Here is a 21,788-nt window from a genome sequence, read left to right as displayed (position 1 = left end):
CACAAATTATTTAAATTTGAGAGATTATTCCAGGAAATATCATCACAGGCTTATGTTGATATATTCTTCTCCCAATATTTGGCATTGGCCTCTAATGGTCTCACACAGTACAGCTGTTTATGTTCCTAGTGACAATGAGCTCCACTGCCAAAGTCTAACAACTGTGAAAAGCATCACAAAGCTGATGCCAGGATTAAACTACTCCAAACATCTCCCATTCTCCTTTACACACAGATGTGAGCACCTGTCATGCAAAGCCTTCTCATGTTTTACTACTGAAGCTCAGCCTTTCTGACTCCTAGTACTACATTCTCTCTCAAATCTGCTGCTGCCAAAATAATCCTTTCATTCCTTTACTGAAAGCACCAGGCTCTAACTTTACACTAGGCATCCACTTTGCAGGGAAACTTTGAGCTTTACCTACTCAACTTAGTCAAACATGAAAGATGTTCTGTTCTTTTGACAAGTCATCCAACAGCCACCTTGAACTCTGCTGCACACCAGCCTTTGGGCATGAACACTATCTGTTCAACCATGCTCTCTCAAGGTCTCTCTCCAGAAATTTACTATGACTAACAAGCAACTATTACCAGCCTCCTCCGTGCATTCTACTGTATATGCTGCCCTGATCCTAAAGCCAGATGAAACAAGAATCAAGTGTACAGCACTGCCTGCCTCTTAACGTTAAGACCTTCACTACAGGTATCCACCTACCATTGCAGGTAACAGACACTAATGATTTAGCAATAGTGTGGATGAAGCATAGCCTGCTGTGTTGATCTTTATTAGAAGCTGTTACAACAAGACAGCACTGTTAAGTACAGGGAAGAGTTACAATACCACCGTTGGGAATACCTTAAAGCCCTTACAAGTGCCAGGCAACCCAGTGCAGACAGTAAAGGATTTACAGTTTCCTAAATCCGCATTTTTTTCAGCTCAGCCAAAGTAAAAGAAAATGAAATTTGCCAAAGGGGCTGACAGTGTGGCACCCCTACACATTAATTTGCATTGTCCAACTCTGACAACAGCATAAGCAGCAGCAAGGGTTGACAAACATGGAGCTAGAGCTATGGAAAGTTCTGAATACAATCTATTTTTAATAGCACACTGTACAAACCCAAGTAATTAAATTAATCTTGGTCACAAAAAAAAACCCACCCTGGAATTGGAAACGCTTCAGCATACAGCTCAAGAAATAACCAAAACCTAATACAGGTGTAGGATACTTTAACACCACCACATCTAAGTACCTACAGAAACCAATCTCTGGACATGACTTCTGGTACACAGCATCTCTGAGTTGCAAGTTGGTGAACACTGACGCAAGTCCTCTGGGAAAGCATCACCTTAGGCTTACCTTGCTTATGAGGACTCTTCCCAGGTATCTGCTGTGGCCACCAGACAACACTAGCCTGAATCGTCCTTCAGCCTAACCAAACGTGGTGCTCTTAAGCTCCACGACAGAACTTGTGTGTCATTATCAAGAGGTGGCTAAAGACAACAAGTACAGAGGGGGAGAAGTGAATGCAATAAATTGCATAGCCATAAATACTGTGCAACACTAATTAACCCAGTCAGGGCTCCATTCCAATGTATCCTAACACTTCTGGTACCCACATCAATCCTCAACAAGCCAGTTCTATTGTTTCTGCACTGTAATGTACCAAGCAGATATGCCAGGTATTTCAGCACTAATCTCATTCAACATCTACAATTAATCTCAGTAATTAGTTGAAATTAAGTAGAACAGGCTCATATTGTTAAAGACACCTACCTTAATTCATCACTCAACATGTTCAATTCCTATTAAGCAGCAGAATAATTCAGATATGACTTTATACTATAAGCTGTTAGCTATACCTTACGAGAAAGTGCTCTGTTCGAGCACTACCCGCAAGGAATAGAATCCTTAATAAAGTTTAGAATAGCTTTGATTCCGTATTTAGAAATACATTTCAAACATTTTAAACTCTCTGGATGCTTAAATTAGTCATACATATAAATACTGCCTTTATAGAGACAGAAGGTATTACTTTGATGTACAAAGGCAGCAGACTCAGATGCTAGATGTAGTTTTAAACTGCTTAAGCAAGTACTTCACAGTAGCAAGAAACTACAGGTAGTTCTGAATGTCAATCACAACAGTTTGAGCTAACCTCCTAATACATTTCTTCTCAGGAAGAGTAGTTAGGCCTTTGGATGGGTTGCCCAGTGAGGTGGTGGAGTCACCATCCCTCAGGGTGTTCAAGGAAAGGCTGGATGAGGAACTTAGGGACATGGTTTACTTAGTAATACAGGTGGTAGGGGAATGGTTGGACTAGATGATCTTGAAGGTCTTTTCCAACCTTAATGATTCTGTGATGAAAGGACCCTTATCTGCATTGCATGTGAAACCATTCGTTTTGTCATCTCTACTCCTAACCTAAACCTAGGCATTTAAGAATTTATAGTGCTGCCACACTAATCACTCGCAGTACCGGAATAAAAACTGCCTCCTTATCTTCCAGAGATCTGGAAAAAGATGACACAGGCCAATCTATAGCTTTAGCACCGATTTAGGATGAAATCTAACCAAGCTCGGCTATTCACACCTGTGCTTTACGAGGGGGAGACTCTCCTTCACAACACACAGACTGGCATGTGGCTGTCAGAAGGTGGGAAAAGCAACAGGTACGAGTCCACTACAAAAAAGGAATGCTAGACACAGAGCAATATGCAGCCTTCACAACATAAAGCATTTCTACACCTCACCACATCACAAAGCCCCTGAATATCATCTATTTGAAACAAATGGTGATGACTTGCACTGCTTACAGCCCATCTCCAGCTCCTAATGAGAAAGCTGAGAGCACACAGTACTATTTGAAAGCGTGCATGTATTTCAAGAGTACTACTGCAGCCTGGGAGAGATGACCCTTCTTAGTCTGTTACCAAAAAAACAATACAGTAACACTGTGAGCTACTGCACACCACTTCAAAATTCAGCAGCTGTATGTTCTGCAGAGAACAATATTCACAGCAGAATAAGCTCTAGCATTCATGAATAATGTGAGCATAAGAGCATCTCTGATCAAGTCTATGTCCAAAGCAGACTGCAACTGCAGACTGCAAGGATCACATGTTTCAACAGTCACATACACCAGTTTGACACCACCAAAGAGGGTCTGTCAATAAACCATCACAGTTATGGAAGTGATGCTTTAGGACTTTTCGATTTTCTTGGACTTCAGATCCAAGAAACACCAGGCAACAAGTCAGGAACATGAAGGATCAGGAAGAAACTTCTGCAGGGATCTGTTCCTATCCCAGTCTCTTCAGTGCATTTTTACTTGAACAGCCAAATGGTGCACCAGCCTGGATTCAGGAAGATTTAAGTTCAATTCACCAGCAGTCACAAATTACTGCAGAAGACAGACACCTAACACCACTCCACCGGTGACAATATTTTTGTTATTTCCATCGTCTAAGCACTTAAAAAGATCCTAACAAACAGAAAATTGCTTTGGAATATGCTCTTGTCCAAGAGTCACCTTGGATAAGTCACAGTACTCAAATTTTAAATGAGAGAAGCGATTTCTGCCTTAAGTCTATGGTTCCAATTTACGTGCTCTCCTTCAGCACTAGCTCCCCGCTACCCTAAGGGAAGCTGGAACTATAGGATCACCCACGCTATAGTTACTGGTGCTCCACTCCTAGCATCAGGTCTCACTGTACTAATAGAGATCCTAGATAGAAGATCAGGAAATAGCTTCCACATTCAAAGAAATTCAGCCAAGAATTTGTTAGCAATGCATCAGCAAACCTGTATTGTAAAACCAAACAGTGCAACTGAAGCTTGGCTACACAGATTTCTTGTGTATGTATTCTCTATAACCTTATACTTGAAAATTGGCATAACTTTTATTACAGGAAAGCCAACAGAAAACAAAAGGGCAGAAGGTGAAAGGTAAGGATAGGTGGTGTTACACAACAGCCAGATGCGCCTTCAGTGCTTGGATTTGATTACCAGGTTTTCCATAGACCTGCTGCATGACCTCAGGCATCTCCCTCTGCCTGCCTGCACAGTCACCTCAGCAACACTGATTTGTCTTCACAAATAACTTAAAATGTTAACTCAGTGTTTCTACTGCATCTCAGTGGAAATTCAGATTATTTGTAAGGTACTGTTGGAATTTTAGACATACACCTTACTTGTACAGCACCCAAGCATGACACCTCCTAAACACCCAAATCTTTCTGTAAGCAATTTTTATTTTCACTGTCAGTTTGGAATTTAAAAAGCAGTAGTCAGAAGTCTTGTTCTCCCCAGGGGGGACTGTGGTTTACAAAGAGAGAACTTAAGAAACATCTTTTAAAACTTCTGGATAACTTCAACTTACTCAACACCTGACAGCACCACCCAAAAGAGATAATGAAGACACTGAACTTTATTCCTCCAATTTCTCCAGCTTTGAAAGCACACCCTGTTACCTTTATCTATTTCCCTCTGCAAATGTGCAGTGCCTTCACTCCACGAGCATCCAAGAATCTTGGATTTTAAAAGTTCCCGGAAAATATTTTTCAAATTACATCAGAAATTTGCCATGGTCAATGAATGCAGCTAACACTTTTCCCATTAATTAGAAAGTGACATTTCCCCTTGACCAAGGGAAATTTGACAGCTGAAGTACTGAAATATCATGGAGCACCCCAGAGGTACTTTGTTCAAGTTTAATCCCTTCTACATGCCAACAGGGTCAAAACGAATACTCAGCCTTACTAACTACCCGCTTATGAGAAAGTTATGGCCACAGAATAGGCTAAGCTTCATGAAGTGTTCTCTTTGTGAAGGCCAACATTTCATTTCAGGTATTTGCTGACAATCTATTCTAGAGCTAGAACATTTCCCTTAAAAATCTTCTAAGACCATGTTGACTTTCCTGCTTTCTTCAGCTAAAACTGGGCACATCCCTTTCAACTGATGTTCCTAACGCTCACAAAAGTAGCCAGCACATTTCATTGAATCACTACAACAGTCTAAGAAGAGGCATTTAAAAATCAGAGCAAGGGTATTCTTTGAACCCCTCTGAACTGAAGCCTTCCACTTTCCCCTTACAATCTGAATTGACCCGTTAGACATTTGACAGGCATTCCCCACCCATCTTTGCTTTAATTACTATAGGTGCCTTTTGATAGTGGCCTGAAAACATCACCTATCAACCTACTACAAGGTAAGGCCTAACCCCCTGCAGCTACAGGCTCTCAGGCCCTGCCTGCATCACTGCTTCAGTCTGGAGCCAGCACAGCCCAAGGTGATTTACTAAAGAACACGGGTTTGTTGCCCACCACCCCTTATCATCAACCTCACAGCCGCAGGCAGCTCCAGAAGAGTTTGTGCGGCCCCAACCCACCCACCCCCGTGGCCGCAGGAGAGGCTGTGGAAGCCCCCCCCTTTCCTCTCAGGCTGCAGCAGCCCCAAGGGCCCCGGCTGCTCACCCCTGCACGCCCGGGCTGTATTTCCTGGTCTTCCAGGGTGTGCCGGGGCTCTGCAGTGCTGGCTGAGGCGGCTGCCGCTGCTGGTGGGGGGAGTTGTTGATGGCGACGCCACGGCTGCCGGAGAGCAGGTAATTCATCCCATAGGTGCTGGCTTTATTCTCTCGTTTCCGACGGCCCGGGTGGTACTGGTGCTGCTGGGGAGACGCCGGCGGAGGCGGGTGGGAGCTCCGCGCCAGGTGCGGGGGCTGGTGGTGCCCGTTCACACCGTTCACTTTGTTCTCGTGGAAGTTAAAAAACTCCCCGGGTCCGGCCCCGCTGCCCAGCAGCCCGGGAGGAGCCACCGCCGCCGCCCGGGGGCCGCAGGAGGAAGAGGAGGAGCCGCCGCCTCCGCCGCCGCTACACGATCCCGAGGAGGAGAAGCCGGGGCTCTCGGTGCCGGACTCCACCGACGAGCAGGAGGACGAGGAAGACACGGAAGGCGATTTCTGCAGCCGCCGCCCTCCCTCGCCGCCGCCGTTCAGCGCCGCGGAGCCGGCGGTGGCCGCGGGAACCAGTCCGGTCAGCAGGGCCGGAGGGGAAGGCGAAGGCGAAGGGGGCGAGGAAGAGGAGCAGCAGGCGCCGCCGCCGCCGCCGGGCGCCCCGAGCCGCACGCAGCTGTGGCCGCGGGGCGGGGAGGCGGCGGAGTCCAGCGCCGGGGAGTTAAGGCAGAGGTAGTGAGGGAAGCTGGCGCCGCCCCGGCCCCCCACACCCTGCGAGGTCTCCCAGATCTGCATCCACAGCGCATTCGCGGGGCCTTTCTGCTCGGGCTGGATCCAGGCCACGCGGGGATCCATCCACGCCCGCCCGCCTCCCGACACTCACGGCCCGGCCAGAGCGCCGCGCCGCCGCCCGCTCACGGCCCGCCGCGCACCCCCTCGCCTCAGCGCGCCGGCCTCGGCAGCGGCGCTAGACGCGGAGCGGGCGCAGCGGCATGTGCCGCGGGGAGGAGGGAGGGCGGCGGGAGGCGGGGAGGCAGAGCGCGGCTCGGGAGCGAGCGGAGGCGGCGCAAACTGTACCCGGCCCGGCGCTGCCCGGAGCGCTCCCCTCGTCGTTCCAATGTGGCGTCCCCCTCGCCAGGGCCAGAAGCGGCACTGCGCATGCCCCGCAGATTTTAAACCTTCACCGGAGACGGCCGCCCTGGCAACCGCACATGCGCACTGGCCGCCCCAGGAGGAGGGGCCAGGCCCGCCGAGACCGGCGGGAAGAGGGAATGAGAAGGACGTTGGGAAGGCTTCCCTCGCTCCGGAGCGTTCGCCCTCCTGCGCATGCGCTTGCGGGGGTGGGGGGGAGGGGACGGGACGTCGGAAGGGTTCGGAAGCCCTCGGGTGGGAGGGGGGCGTTTTGCATCTACTGCGCCTGCGCGGTAGCGGCCCTCCTCTAGCCCCGGCCGCGTCTGGCGGGGCCGGGCCGGGCCGGGGGAGTGGGAGGTATCGCTGCGGCGGGGCGCTGCCAGCTGGGCTGCTGTTACCGGGAGCCTGTGCGAGGCCAAGGCCGCGGTTTTCCGCAGACAGCGCGTTGTCTCCCTGCGTGCCGGGCCTTGCCCCTGTGGGGCGGTGTGGCTCTGTCCCCACGGGTGTAGCTGCATGTGAGGCCAGGACAGGCAGGCCTGCTTCTGCAGGGGCGGAGTGGCGGGGGCCGAGCGGGGCCCTGCTGACCCCCTGGAGGAATAGGGAGCCCAGGGGTGGGTGGGCCGAGCAGCACACCGCTTTTTAAGCAAGGAGAGGGTCTCCTGCTTGGCTTTCCAGTGCCGAGACAGCACCGTGAAGCACTGTGTTTCCACTGGGTGCTGAGTTCGGTTGGTTGGGTGTGACTCACAGGGGGCCCGTCCCTGTTCCAGGAAGGTGTCTCTGTAAGGAGTGGGTTTTACGTGCAGTGATCACTGGGTGAAATGCATGTCGCCGTTGGGAGAGATCAAATGCAGATGTGCTACGTTTCTTCTGTATTCCAAAGATAAGGTTTAACAGGCAGTCCTCTAGAATGATTTTTGTAACTGTTCTCTTTTTAGCTAAGTGATTTGGCCTTTTCCTTGAGCAGCTTCAGCATGAGTATGGATCAAGTGACTTCTCCCCAGGCTTCCCCCATAGTCTACAGTGGTCCAGGAATCACCAGTCAGTTGGATACAGCCCTTACCTGACTGCACAGTGGCAGAGAGGAGTTGTAGATCCATAATGACAAAGCCTATCAGGGAATCCCAGTTCCAGCAGCCCTCCAAAGTGTGGTACTTCTTGGGTGATTGTACTTACAACTTAGTGCCACAGAAGAGGAAAAAAAGAGAGGTCCCACTCTCCGTAATCCTACTGTGTTCTTCCCTTGCTCCCTTGCACAAGCCCTGATACTGACCAGTGAGCCAATAAGACTTTTTAATTTGGCAGAAAACTCTGCTAGGAAGAAAAGCAATAGTTCTCAGTAGTTCATTTTGAATGAGCTTGCTTTGTGACCAGAGCTGGCTCTAAGGAGGGAAGGAGAACAGGACTGTCATTTGTTAGCAGAGGACAGTTGTATTTGATGCAGCTGTATTCTTTACACTCTGAGACTTCAGAGCAAGAGAAACTGATTTGAGGGTGAGAGCCTAATGTTTATTGTTGGAAGTCATTTAGAAAGAGCATGTCATTCATTTGCTTTCATTAAGAAACAGATCTGTTTTCAGTAATAAGAGCCAAGCTGCACATAAAAGTACACAATAAACTAACCAAAACCAAACCACATGAAAGAGCCATTAAACTTGTCTCATATAAAAACATGCCCACCACAATTTCCATTGGGTGAGACCAAAGAGCACTTCTAACTTGTGAGGTCAACTAGGTATATAGATCTTCAGCACAGATTTCGTCCACTTGCATTAGCAATGTGGTCCTTGGTTTTCCAGCTCATCTTCCCAAACGATTTTGGCTATTTTTGTTTCGGTTTGGTTTTAATTGAACTCGAGACAAATAAACAGGTCCCTCAAGTCTGTCCCCATGCGAATGCCGTAAGAAATAAACCACGGGATTATACTGTCTCTCTCTTCCTTTAGCCCTGAATACTTTGCATTCTTGCCTCTGTCATGGCCCAGGTTCAGCCAGGAGAGGCAAAGACGGGCAGTATTTCCGCAAGCCTAGCCAGCGGGGTATGTGGTGGTTAGAATGGCTTCTTTGTAGGTGCAGTCTGGATTAGTAAGGAGGCTGAGGAGGCCATAGAGCCCAGATCTCAGCCTTTCTAGTTCCATGTTTTGCCATCACACTACAGGTGAAGAACACATCTTAAAGCTGCTGAGTAAAAAAACTTAATAAAGAAGTACTGAGCAGTGTTTTGGGAAGGAAAAAAAAGAAAAAAAAAAAACAAACAAGGACACAAGGACTGATGTTATGGAAGCAATTCCAAGCTCTGCAGTTTCATGACTTGTTTTCTTTGTTTCCTTCCCTGTCCTGCTGCCATCTTTTACAATTCAATGTTTTCAACAGGCCCTTATTAACGCTGCTAATGTTATTTCCAACCTCATTTGGGAGTGTAGCTGGTAGAGACCACTCCCCTGTAAGAGGCAGTAACTCAAAGGTGGCTTTTGATTGAGGAGAGAGACAGTGTTCCTGAGACTCCCACAAATCCCGGTTGGGAGTGGGGTGTGGAAGGGCGGGAGGCTGTTCCCTGAACTAGCTCCAGTCTTCTCAGAAGGGGTTGCCTCTCACTGACTTGAACTGTGCTCCTGTAGACAGTATTTCTGAAGCTGAAATGGTGCCTTGTCAGGTCCTTCTGTGGACTCAAGGCAGCAAGTTCCATGTGAGTGTAATAGTGGGCATGGGATGGAAGGTTTGGGCACAACCTACTTGAGGCTCTGCATTTTAAGAAAAGACAGAAGGAAGTCTGTAGGCAATGGTTTGTGAGCACACCAGCTCACTCTTGTGTCCCGTGGTGATTCTTCAAAGCTTGTGGCAACTCAGTGAAATATCTCTGCAGAAAAGGAGACATTAACATGTTTCCTTCATAAGTACAGTACGAAGAAATAACACCCAATAACACCCAATGTCGTGGCACAAGGACAAGAAAAAATTCCGTCTTCTAATGTCAGCTCTTACTCTTCCCTGTGTCAAGCATCCCCATTGAGAAATGTACACGTTTCTAATCTTGTGTCCTTAAAGTGACAATTTCCTTTGCAAGGTTTGACTTTTAAAAAAAGCCTGGTTTGTTTTAATTCAGTTGTGCTTTACCTAACAAAAGTACTCGCTGACAGCAAGGCTCTCCGAAAGTTTGAAAGCCAAATCCAGCTGTGATCATCAGAAAAGATTGCTTCATTTTCCAGAGAACTTCCTTCCCACTGGTGAACTTGTGAGGACCCAGACATTGCGAAGCTCCTAACGTCAGGAGACACAATGTCTTGTTTGTGGTGGGGGAGTTCAAATGCTTGATTTGATTCGGATTGTTACTGTCATTAGTACTAATACTGCCTGGTTTATGCCAGTAACACAATGTCCTTATATCTGCTCTTTTTCATGACTTCAGTTTCTTTAAGGTAGTATTTAACTGTGACATTACAGAATTAGTGACTAAAATGTAGTCCCATTACTTCTGAGGTCATTTAATTAATCTGTTATAAAGTGTTTTAATCTGTCTGCTTGACACAGAAAACACAACCACAGTTCCCTCTTGGATGAAGATTATATTTGTTTCAGCTTCAGCCAAATATGTTTTTCATTTGGCAACAGTGGCAGTGCTGGAGTCTTTGGTAAGCTGGTAGCTGGTGACTTTGATGTCCTGATGACTGCAATTCCGAAACAGGGAATGGGTCATGTCTTGGTAAATAGTGGCAATTGAGTTGAATGCCTACGTGGGGTATATGCAGGGCAATGTTGCCCAATGCTTGCTTTTAATCTGGGTTTTTTTTAACAAGCCCTCTGTACTCATTAACACTGACAAAGGCAGATAGTATCTCACACCTTTAATATGGCTCAGTTTACACCCCTGGAAATGCTGAGATGCAAATACAGCATACCCATGGGATGCAACCTTAGTTCTGCTCTCTGGAGCTGGGAAGCACAACAGGTGGGACTCCACCAGGGTGATGCAGTGGCTGTGAGGCAACCAACAGGTTTTCCAACAGTTTACACTCTCCAGGACATACCCAGGATTTTGTGCCAGATGACCATTATGGTCACCCACGATCTCACTGCAGGTACATTACCTCATTCACACTTACCAGCTCTTATCTCCTCCTTCATAGATTTTGCAACCCGTAGGATGGATGGTGGAAGCACAGAGAGTAGGTTCAGTAGTATTTCTGATCAGTCACGTATCTGCTGAAGGCAGGAAGAGGGAAGAACTGAAAAAACCCCACAGAGTCTTGACCTGGGGAGAGGGGATAAGAGAAAAGCTGTCCAGCCAAGGAGGTGATTCTCTAACAAGTGATCTTCAGAGTGTGCTAGTCAGCAGGAGACAGTGTTGGGGGGGAGGTGATGGGAGGACAGTTCCCTTACCTGCTTCCTTTGTCACTTTTTCCCACCCCTCCCCACCCCCCACATTCCTGGACAGGAGACTGGAGATAGAGTTCTCTCTCAAACAGAGCTGATCACAGCGGAGAGAGGCGTGGAAAGGCAGGACAGGAGTTTCTGATTCTTACAAGGCAATGCTTAGGGCACACTAGTGATCTGCCCGCCGGAGACATGGGCTTTTACCCTCTTCAAAATGGCTCCTGTCTCACGGAGGAAGACCTGGCAGGAGTAACCCTGAAATGGCTAAAATCATATCATCTTTTCCTCCTTAAATCTTCCACTCTGCTCAGGCCTTCCCCTCTCTGTGGCTCAGCGGCCTCTTCTGATGAACACAGAGCGCCGGCCAAATTTAGGGTGTTGAGGCATATTCAGAGCCAGTTAAAGTGCAGAAGCTGAAACAGCTGTCAACCACCAGCCGGCTCCTCTTCCCACTCCGTCTTCCCCCGCTGTTCCGAGGGTTGCCAGCCCCATGTCAGAGAAGCTGAACAGATGATAAATCAACAGCTGAACAGCTGCAGCTTCCAGCCAGGCCTGTCCATACACATGAAAATTCTTTCCTAGCTGCCTACATGAGGTAGCTGGGTGGTAAATGGAGGGAGCGTGGGAGGCGGTTCACAAGTCATTCAATTACATCTGTAGTCAGGGTGGTAGCTTGAGGGTAGAGAGGTTGCATGGACAACCAGGTGTCATTCTTGCCTCACACAGCTGGATGTGAGTCAACGTGTCTTGCAGGAACTCTTGGCTCCGAGATCTTTAGTCACTGTGTGTGTAGTACAGATGTGCAGTGCTACAGCAGGAGCAAGGTAAATGTTTCACCCTGATATACCCAAGTTCTGTCTCCATCGATATATTTGGGGCTCTGATAGGGATTACTTTCAGAATGCTGCTTTGTTATGAATATTTATCTTGGCTTATTACACAGCAATTAAATACTTAACACAGCATTTTTAATAGTTTCCCATGGCATAAAACAAATCATTATTTAATTGTTCTGTTTCAAGGATGGTCTGTGCAAATCTTTATTTTTGTGTTCTATTTTCTTCCTCGTCTACAGAAAGTTTGGAAGGACACAGATTTTGGAAGGGTTTTTTTTTTTTTTAACTCAGATATGAGGAATTTCTGCCTTTAAAACTTGTCAGATTTCTTAAGAGAGGATATGGTGCCAGCACTAACATCTCATTGAGGAAAATGAAATCTTACAGACTTTCTTTCTTCAAAGGCTTATTTAGACACGGAAATTAAATTGTGATAAGAAGCACAGAGAGTGTTTTAAGAATGATTTTAAGGGTATAAAATAATCTCTGAGAGCGATCATAAACAAATGAAGTTTATGTTAATGTCCGTAAAGCTCTTGAAAATATTTTTCTAAGGGGGATCTGAAGAGTTGTATGAAATCAGGTGCTCTCTCTTCCTGTTACAGTTAATGCAGAACCCCGCAGAGAGTTGTGTTTGTAAGAAGGATCACTTGCCTTTGAACAACAGGTTGAGAGAACATGTAAAGGAGACTCTCATGAAGGTTCATGGGAATGAATTGCTCTGAATTTCTCATTTGCTCCTGTTTGCAGTCTGGGAGGTCCTAGGATCATCTTTAAGTTGTCATTCTTCAGGCTACTGTGCAGAGGACAGCTGAAGGCACACAGGACCTGCTGTGTGAATCCTGGCAAGGGGGAGGGATCCCAGCTCATGGTGTGGTTGTGCATGCTCTTAAATGGAAGGAAAAAGTAGATCTAGCTAGACCTTCTGCTAGGAGAAGAATCTGTAAGCAATACATTGTTCCTCCCAGGAACAACATTGCAATAAAGGTGCTTTCCTTCAGATCTGTTGAATGTCAGCTTTCTGCTAAGGAGAGCAAGATACTATTAAAAAAACAGTATTAAAAAAAAAAAAAAGCACTAAGATGTATGGGACAAGCTGTGAGAGAGCTGATATAAAATTTGCTTAGTGAGGATGTGCCCTGGAGCCCTCATCTGCCGTGTTAACGTGGCACCAGATAGTGTGCCAGCTGCTTCTGCACTGAACCGGGAAGAATCCTCTGTGCACAGCAGAGCGGCTGTGGATAGAGTTAAAGTAGAGTTACACTGGGTGTCAGCAGAGACTGTCGCAGCAAAAGATGTAGCTCGCTTGTATTAGCTTCCAAGCGAGATCAAAGCCATATGTGATCTTGCACAGATTTCTAGATGCTAATTTATCTCACATGGTCAGCTGCCTAATTACTTGTCACTGGTTCATCCTGCCCACCAGTCCTCACCTATAAGCAGCACATGCACATACCTATACGTGTTTGCTCCTTAAATAGAAACAGCACTGCGTTGCAGTGCACCTCCCTCTCCTTAAATATGTCTGTCCTGCAGCCCCACCTTCAAAGCTATTATTTTTAACTGTTCTTGGACCACAACTAAATCACTTGGACATCTCAGGAAGAGAGAAGGAGCTTGATGCCAGTTTCAAAGTGCTGACTCAAACCAGATTCACATTGGCCCATGGATAAGTGAGGAGTACAGAAGATCAAAGGAGAGCAGGATTTTTTGGCAGGGGTTTTAGGTAATATTATTGTGCAGGGGATGTAGGATAGATTAGATAGGGACTGATAGAAAAGAATAGTATGGTTTAGCAGGTCCTTTAGAATGAGAATAGAAACAAGGATGGGAAAAGTGCGAGTCAGTAAGAGAGCAAGGCTGAACATTGAGTCTGCTGTGGAGAAAGACCTGGGCTAGGAGTAAAGAGGGCGAAGGAGGTGGAGTGGACAGATGCGGATGTTGGTGGGAAAACTGGCAGAGCGCTGACTCATCTCTCAGCACACATATTTGCCCTTTGCTTTTTGAAGGAGCTAAAATCAAGGTCAGGGACTGGCACAACAGTATTGAGACATCACTCCCCCGGACTTTCTTATCAGCACTTCAACTTTCTTGCACCAAATCCTTCTGAGCTCAGTAGTATAGAGATTTACAAATTCCTCCACCTCCATTGAGACATGACAAACAGCATCACCATCAGTTCTTCCCGGTGCATGGACAGACTGTGGACATATATCAGCTGGGCCTTCTCCAGGACTTGTTCAGTTTGTCAGTACCATTTAATCTTGGGTCTTATGCATATGCAGTGGCACAAACATACCTTTGGGATCCTGAAGACTGTAGGTGAGCAGGACATACATCAATATCCCAACCCCCCCTTGTGATGACTGCCCCTGTATCTCCTGTCTGTGGGTACTGGCATTGAACATGATAGTTATCTGCAATGGCAGTCTCCACTTCACAGCCATGTCAACTGGTTAAGGAGTCTGTTCATGATACCAGTGCCCAGCCTCAACAAGCATCAGTCCAGCAGTAGGTCTGTGCCTCTGAGCTCCTGGACCAATGAACATTGTATGGACATGTAGGTAATATCGAAGAAACAGCATTCATGTACTGTGGTGAGAGCAGAAAAGGCATGAGGAAGGAGGAGTGAAATGTCAGGGCTGAAACAGATCAGGATTTCTGGTTGACTGTGGTGACTGTGCTTAGGTTGAGCTAGCAGAATAGCTGTTGCCCCTCCAAGCAGGTCATGGGCTGGAGCAAGGAGAGGCTGACATTTCTGCTGCCACAGGCCAAGGTGAAGAACCCATGTAAATTCAGAAAGGGGCAGCTTCATTTTTTTTTCTCCATGCCTCAAACATACCACTGTCTTGAAGCATCCAGAAGGCTGGAAACAGCTCCAGGTGCCTCCAGTGAGGCCACAGCGAGGCCTCAGAGGCTGGTGATCCTCTCTGCCAAGTCCTGGTGTCCAGACAGTTCAGTTATGATTCTTGTGCTCCCCAGCTGAGTGAGAGTTCTTCCTTGCAGCCAGGAGCCTGCCTTTGAACAGCCTGGCCTCCAGTACAGCTCTAACTAGAAGCCAGTTTTTTTGTCCTAGTTGCTGCTGGATGAAGCTCCCAATGGGTTACTCTTTTCTTTCAGAGTCTCTGGCAGAGCTCATGGTGTGGCATTCCCAGATGTCATGGAGCAGATAGATGGAGCACCCATTCTGCACCCAGAAACACAAAACTTGCTCTGCCTTTTTTTTGTGTGTGGTAGTGAGGATGCCTGGGCTGCCTTCTCATTGGAAACTAATTTGGACAAAAGACAGATGCCCCTGTGGCTCTAGAGTTGCCTAGTAGGACCTGGAGAGCCTCTTTTCATCACAAGGCTGTAGATGTTTTCTCACTCAGAGCTGCCTGGTGATATCTATGAAGTTATCCTAAGCGGTTCCTTGTGAGGTGGTGATAGACGTGGTTCATGAGACCTAGTTTTGTTGGAAGGAAATAATCTTTTGAGCATAAATTGAGAAAGTGGCAGACAGAAGGTGACACGATGCAAACCTCAAGGTTTTTAGGATTGTGCAGAATTCTCAGAACCTGGCTAAGCCATGCGGCTAGCAGTACGGGGAGTTAAGATCTAGCCTGCCAGCGAGTCTTACGTGGTAGAAGAAAACTGTAGAACAAAATGCACTTGCATAGTCTCTGACCCTTATTTTCTCAGTTCTTCTAAAATGAGTCATGAGAAATTCAGTCACACTGTCCATGAAGAAAACTCCACAGATGTGAGCATGAGGCCATGCTACTGCCCTTTCCGACCACACAGTTATCACTTACTCTTGAAGGGCTTCCTGGAAAACTTTGTTGCTTCTTTGTTTATTTTTTAAATGCTTGAGCAGATGCCTTCCATTAACAGCCCAGGTCACGCTGTCTGCAGGTGATCCTTTCTGAGAGTAGTATTCTCATGGGATGCTGTGTCAGGGTCTCAGCCAATTCCCTCAGTCACCCTCCTCCAGCTCTCTTTTTCTGTAGCTTGACCAGTCCCTCTGCACCTGTACTGGGGACTTTCTCTTGATTGTTTTCCTTAACGGGCTTATGAGGACAATACATCCTACTAGTCTATCCCCCATCTGCCAGGTGAGATGTTTCAAGAGTGCTGTTGCATAAACACGTGGCTGAAGCGAAGTGTCACCTCAGTCTTTCCTTGGACTGTAGCTGTTGGGACTGGAGCGTGAAAACTATGAGGATCTGTCTACAACTGCTGTCCTGAGGATTGGAAAGCTGCCTCTTTCACCTTTTGCCCCGTATTTATCCCTGCCTTTTCCTACTCTGTGCATCCTTGTGAGAAGGGGCATCCTTCCCCTGCCCTGAGTGTAACACGTTTCCTGTTGAGGACAAGTTACAGAGCACAAATCCCTACTTAGCCAGGCTGTAAGGATCCTGTTGCTGACCTGGCAACAACCTCCTTTCTAGTAATGGCTTTGGCATTGGTCTAGGAGACCAAGTGGAAGTGGTTTGACCCTGATTAACCCATAAATGGCACAAACACCTCTGCCTCAGCTTTCTGCACAACTGCTAAGAACGGTTTCTCGACATTTACACCATCTGGCATGATTCTTTGCTGGGCCTGATTCAAACTCTCTCTTTCATTTTGAACTCTCTCACATGGAAGCCGAAATTATGGATGAAGTATTTTGGTCTCACAGAAATCACATCTGCAGTTACACCCACAAGGAAGAAGAAATGATCTGTGGTGTCTCAGGGCAGGTCTTGTCAACCACCTAGGAAAATTTCCAATCAGATCTCCTAGAACAGAATATTGACAATATACGTTAGGAAAGAAAGAAAGGAGAGCTCTGGATGAGTGCCTGGCCTTGCTGCCAAACAGCTGGCCTTGCTGTTAGAGAGAAAGTAGAAAAGGAAGTAAGTTTCTCTGGAGCAATCTATACCAAGGTTAACAGAGGTAAGAGACCTTGTTCTCACAGACCAAAATTACCTGCAGACTTCACTAATACCCAGTCCAAAAGCTTGCTGGAGAGCCTTTAAGAAACTGAGTTACTTAAAATAAAAGGCCATTCCAAGGCTGCCATTTGGAATACCCATGCAGGCATACTTCACTCAGCTGAAAAAGGTGGTGTTATGGAAAGCAGTATCTATGAACAACAGAACTGTCCTTCGTTTTATTCCCCTACTTCTTATGCTAAACTCACGTAGTAGAAGACAAACAGTTCTATGTTACGAGTCTTGATACTATTTCAAAGGACAAAAAAACCCCAGAGCTAAGTAAAACCCAATCAAGTTATAAACCTTTGCTTCAAAGCAGTATCTTCTTTTTTTTTTTTAGTTATTTTCTAGACAGGGACTAATGCTGTCAAACTAATGAGAATAATCACGTGAGTGACATACAGAAACCTGCTTTTCCTAGCTGGCCACAGTCTCACTTGTTCTGCTTTCTCTGGATGCTTGGAAGGCCCCTCTGCTCAGCCTGCACAGACACAGGTCACTGCAACACAGGAGTTTTTATGTGCAAGTACATCACTTCTGGGAAGTAGAGAAATTAAATTCCTCATGTGAACACCAGAATAATTCTCTTTAGGCAGATGGTTGGAGGGGAGATGTTGTATTTATGTCACCATTTCAGATTGCTAAGCGAAATGTAATTTACTAAAAGGAAATTATTTCAGAGAAGAAAATATTGTAAAAGTTACATCTCATTAGTTAAGAAACAGAAGCAGCATTAGAGATGACCAAACACGATTAATGATCGTCTAGTATCTGGTGTCCAGTAACCCTTCTTGTGATCAATTCATGGGATAGTCCATAAATTCACTATGTGCAAAACAACATTACTGAATAAAACATCGAATAGTTGCTTTAAAAAAAACCAAAACCTGAAGATGTTTAGAGAAAATCTGAGAAGATAATAGATTAAATAAACCAGCAGCTGGGGTAAGGCTGCTGGCCTCAGAGTTTTACATGCTCAGCTGCTTCTGTATCCAGGTGCCAGTGACTGGGGAGACTGGGACACTGGGGGAGCTACTGGGCACCTGAGCCCAGCTGCCGGAGGGATCCACCTTGTACATTTTCATTGGCCTATTTCCCAGTAACAGACCTTCTTCCTGATCAGCCAGAGAGGGGAACAGGATGAGGCTGTTGGTGCTGTTTGTGTCCACATGCGTGCTGCCTGTGCAGGTTTGTGTGGCCAGCCATGCACGTATGTATAGATGGGTTGCAGATGGGCACATGCTCTGCTCCCCACACCTCTGCCTCATCCACAGTACAGCAAAAAATGAAGAAATCTGTGGGTAGGATAGCTCATTCCCCCTGCCCTTCCCTTCCACACTCCTCTCCCCCCTCCCCCAAAAGTGACCCAAATCAATACAACCATCAAAAAACTCCAAATATAAACAAAAATTGTAAGCCTCTGAAAGGCTGAATTTAAAAATTCTCTATGTGATTAAAAATTGACTTGTGAATTTCCATCTTCCCTGGCCTGCCTGGCTGAGTACTGTGATACCAGGTGAGGTTCTGTGCCTGAGGTGTTGGCAAGGAACTGGTCTAGTTACCTGTTTGCGGTACAGCTCATTGATGCCTATTGCCCTGGGAGCTGGAGGAGAACGAGCATCATGAGCACGAAGACTGGCATCCCTTGTTGTTCCACATGCTGTGCAACAGACACAGACAACTGGTGAAGACCACTGATGGTGACATTTGGGTGCTTGTTTGGGGGCATGTTCTTGCCTGCTTCTGAGGTTCACATCTGGGAGAAGCATAACCCTGAACTAGAGGAGGGGACTGTCCTCAATTCCTGCTGTGACCAGCGCTTTCTGCTCTAGGCAGTGCTTACTGGGGACTGGAAGCTATGATGCAATAGGTACCAGAGAACATCTGTGCAGTGGCACAGTAAGACAATTGAGAAGAGTGTTTGGTTGGATTTTCTATGTAGCAAAACAAGTTAGCATCACTTCAGGTTTCTAGTTGGCCTAGTGTTAATGCACACACCAAATCCTAGAAGATGACATTATTACTTGATAAAAAATAAGGCATTGTTTGTTTTCTGCAGCATTGCTTGGGATTTATCTTCTTTGATCTGCAACAGAAATGGGAATATTCAAGAAAATCTGAGGTTTCACTGCAATAGCAGACATGGTTACCTTTGCAAGAGTTGCCTGTTTTGTCTACTTTGAATTCAAATTAAAAGCTGTGGCAATTCATCTACTGTGAAGAGTTAGGAAACAAAGTACAATTACTTCACTTTCGAGGACTTCTGCTAGTAACCCTCTTAAAAGCAGTAATTATAGCACATTATCCATTGATGTTTGAAATGTCTGCCTTCCAAAACATTGCACAACAGCTTCAGCATAAGAAAAATCACTTAAAGCAATTGACAAAAGACTTTTGCTACAAGCACCATGTAATTGCTCTATTTTGCAATTTTATAAAATAAAACTGTTTGGGGTTTGAATGGCAAGGTTTTGTTAGTAGGGTGGCTACAGGGGTGGCTTCTGCAAGAAGCTGCTAGAAGCTTCCCCCATGTCCAACAGAGCCGATACCAGCCAGCTCCAAGACAGACCCACCACTGGCCAAGGCTGAGCCCTTCACCAGCAGTGGTGGGGTAACAGAGTTAAGAAGAGGAGGGAGCAAAAATTGTGGTAGAACAACAGCAGCCAGGAGAGAGGAGTGAGAAGATGCAAGAGGCACAACTCTGCAGACACCCTGGTCAGTGAAGGAGGAGAGGCATGAGGTACTCCAGGCGCTGGAGCAGACATTCCCCTGCAGCAGTCCAAAGACCATGGTGTGGCAGGCTGTTCCCCTGGCTGTCCTCAACAGAGCAGATATTCATTCACCTGTAGCAGACCCCATACCACAGCAGGTGTGGTATGAGGCTGTGACCACATGAAAAGCCTATGCTAGAGCAAGTTCCTGGCAGGACATGTGGCCTCATGGAGAGAGGATCCCAGGCTGGAGCAGGTTTGCTGGCAGGACTTGTGACCCTGTGAGGGACCCACCCTAGAGCAGTCTGTTCCTGAAGGTCTGCACCCAGTGCAAGTCACCCATGCTGGGGCAGTTCACAAAGAACCACAGAGCCTGGGAAGGACCCATGGTGGAAAAGGCTGTAGAGTCATCTCCCACGAGAGGGACCTCAGGCTGGAGCAGGGGAAGAATGTGAGGAATCGTCACTGAGGAGGAAGCAGTATAGACCATGTGTGATGAACTGACCACAACCTCCATTCCCCCTCCTCCTGTGCTGCTCAGGGGGAAGAAGAGATATTGGGAGCAAAGTTGAGCTCAGGAAGAAGGGAGGGGTGGGGGAAGTGTTTTAAACTTTCTTTTTACTTCTCATTACCCTACTCTTGACTTTTGAATGAAAATAAATTCACTTCCCAAGATAAAAGTCTGTTTTGCCCAGGACAGTAGTTGGTGAATGATCTCTCCCTGTCCTTATCTCAACCCACAAGCCCTTCATCATACCTTCCCCCCCCCATCCCAGTTAAGGAGGAGGAGCAATAGAGCAGCTTGGTGGGCACCTGGCATCCAGCCAAGGTCAATCCACCACAAGCTTGCATAAATATTTACTTTATCAGGACCAAATAATGATTCATGAGAAAACTGCAACAGGAACAATGTGGTTTACACATTTTTTTTTTTTAACATTAGCAGAAGTTAGAGTAATAGAAAAGAGACTGAACAGGATAAAGGGAAAAAAAAATAGATGCTTACAACCAAGATTTTAAAGGACAGAAAGTCAAAGCAGCTCCATGGCACTCTCCCCCTCACCACTCTAAGGCATGGACCTTAAAATTATATCCAGGAATAATGTTACAGGAAAACCTTTTAGGAAAAACTTAGTGGGAATTAAACTATTAAGGCAGGAAAACCTTACTATCTGCACCTGGAGGTCATGTTTCAAAGAGGGTTTTGAGTGTCTTCAGATAGGAAATTCTGGGTGAACACAGATCCAATACATACATCCAAAATTTTCCTTTACTATTTTAATGACTAATATGAAATTATCACAGTCTAAATCAAATATATTACCTTATCTCAATTTAAAATTAACAACAATTATATCCTGTTATCAACAAGCTAGCTCTTCTTTTTTTTTGCTCATGAAAATACAGCAGCTTATTTTTGTCTCAGAGCTGATATTTCTCAGTCATTTAGCTTTCTATCCAGAAGACTAGGTTGGTGTATGATGTCTGCACGGAAATATATATTTTTCTAAGCCACTTTTTCTAGCGGTATCTTATTCCATCAATAATGATAATTTACTATATTGATTTATGTTAAATGTTATGCTTAATCTATGAGTCTTCAGTTCTGAAGCCTAATAAAATCCGCAAAGATTATTTGAAACATCCTAAAGACTATTTTCTTCTTTGGTTACTAGTGTTAGTATACATTAATGACTCCGGCTTAACATTCAAACGCTCTCAAAGTGCTCCCAGGGAGTTAAGTCAGTTCTCCCCTCCTGATACAGCCACCATTTTTCAAGAAGGCAGACAGAGAATGACAGAGGAATCCTTTGCCTTTTTGTTTGCTTGTTAAAAACATTAAAAATCCTCCAAATCTGTACAAGTGTACTGGGCTCCTTTATCACACCGTTTCCTCCTGAGCCACTTGCATATTAGCAAAACCCTGGCTCAGCACAGCATCTGGTCCCTGGTCTCTTGCAAATACTTGGGGTATTGGACTGTTAGGGAGTAAAAAAATTGGATCCCAACCCCATACAGCAGCTAGCAAGACAGAGCAGTAGCAAGTACACAGGGTAGTTTCCACTGGCTTACAGTGGTAGACTTCTATTTGGCCTTGACAGTGCTGCTGTCCACAGTTCATGGATATGAGCACACAGCCTCCTCTTTTCTGGTAGAAGTTTATACCCAAGTTCATACTGCTTTTCCCTCTCAATAGCCCCAAAATGAAATGGAGCACTCCCTTACAGAGCAGCTGGAACACATGGCTCTACTAGCACTCCCACTTCAGATCCAGACTAATGCATCATTGCACCAAACACCGTACCAGTCATTATATATAGGTGTTCT

The 21,788-nt window shown here is 46.1% G+C and overlaps 1 protein-coding gene across 4 annotated transcripts in view; it reads right to left on the bottom strand.

Annotated features, from left to right (window-relative positions):
* Positions 1-6,308, bottom strand: part of TENT4A (terminal nucleotidyltransferase 4A) — a gene marked incomplete at its 5' end in the record, with an annotated part of 64,517 nt that extends 58,209 nt beyond the window's left edge. For all 4 annotated transcript variants that reach the window (XM_084260916.1, XM_084260917.1, XM_084260918.1 and 1 more), the window contains one exon: positions 5,476-6,308. In XM_084260916.1, coding sequence (XP_084117042.1) covers positions 5,476-6,308 — 833 coding nt within the window. The remainder of the gene's footprint in view (positions 1-5,475) is intronic.
* Positions 6,309-21,788: the final 15,480 nt, after the last annotated feature.

The sequence above is a fragment of the Gallinula chloropus genome (genome assembly GCF_964237585.1).
Source record: "Gallinula chloropus genome assembly, chromosome: 2".
In the NCBI taxonomy this organism is placed as follows: domain Eukaryota; kingdom Metazoa; phylum Chordata; class Aves; order Gruiformes; family Rallidae; genus Gallinula; species Gallinula chloropus.
Note: the sequence above shows the minus strand (reverse complement) of the source record. Positions and strands in the feature narration are given on the sequence as shown.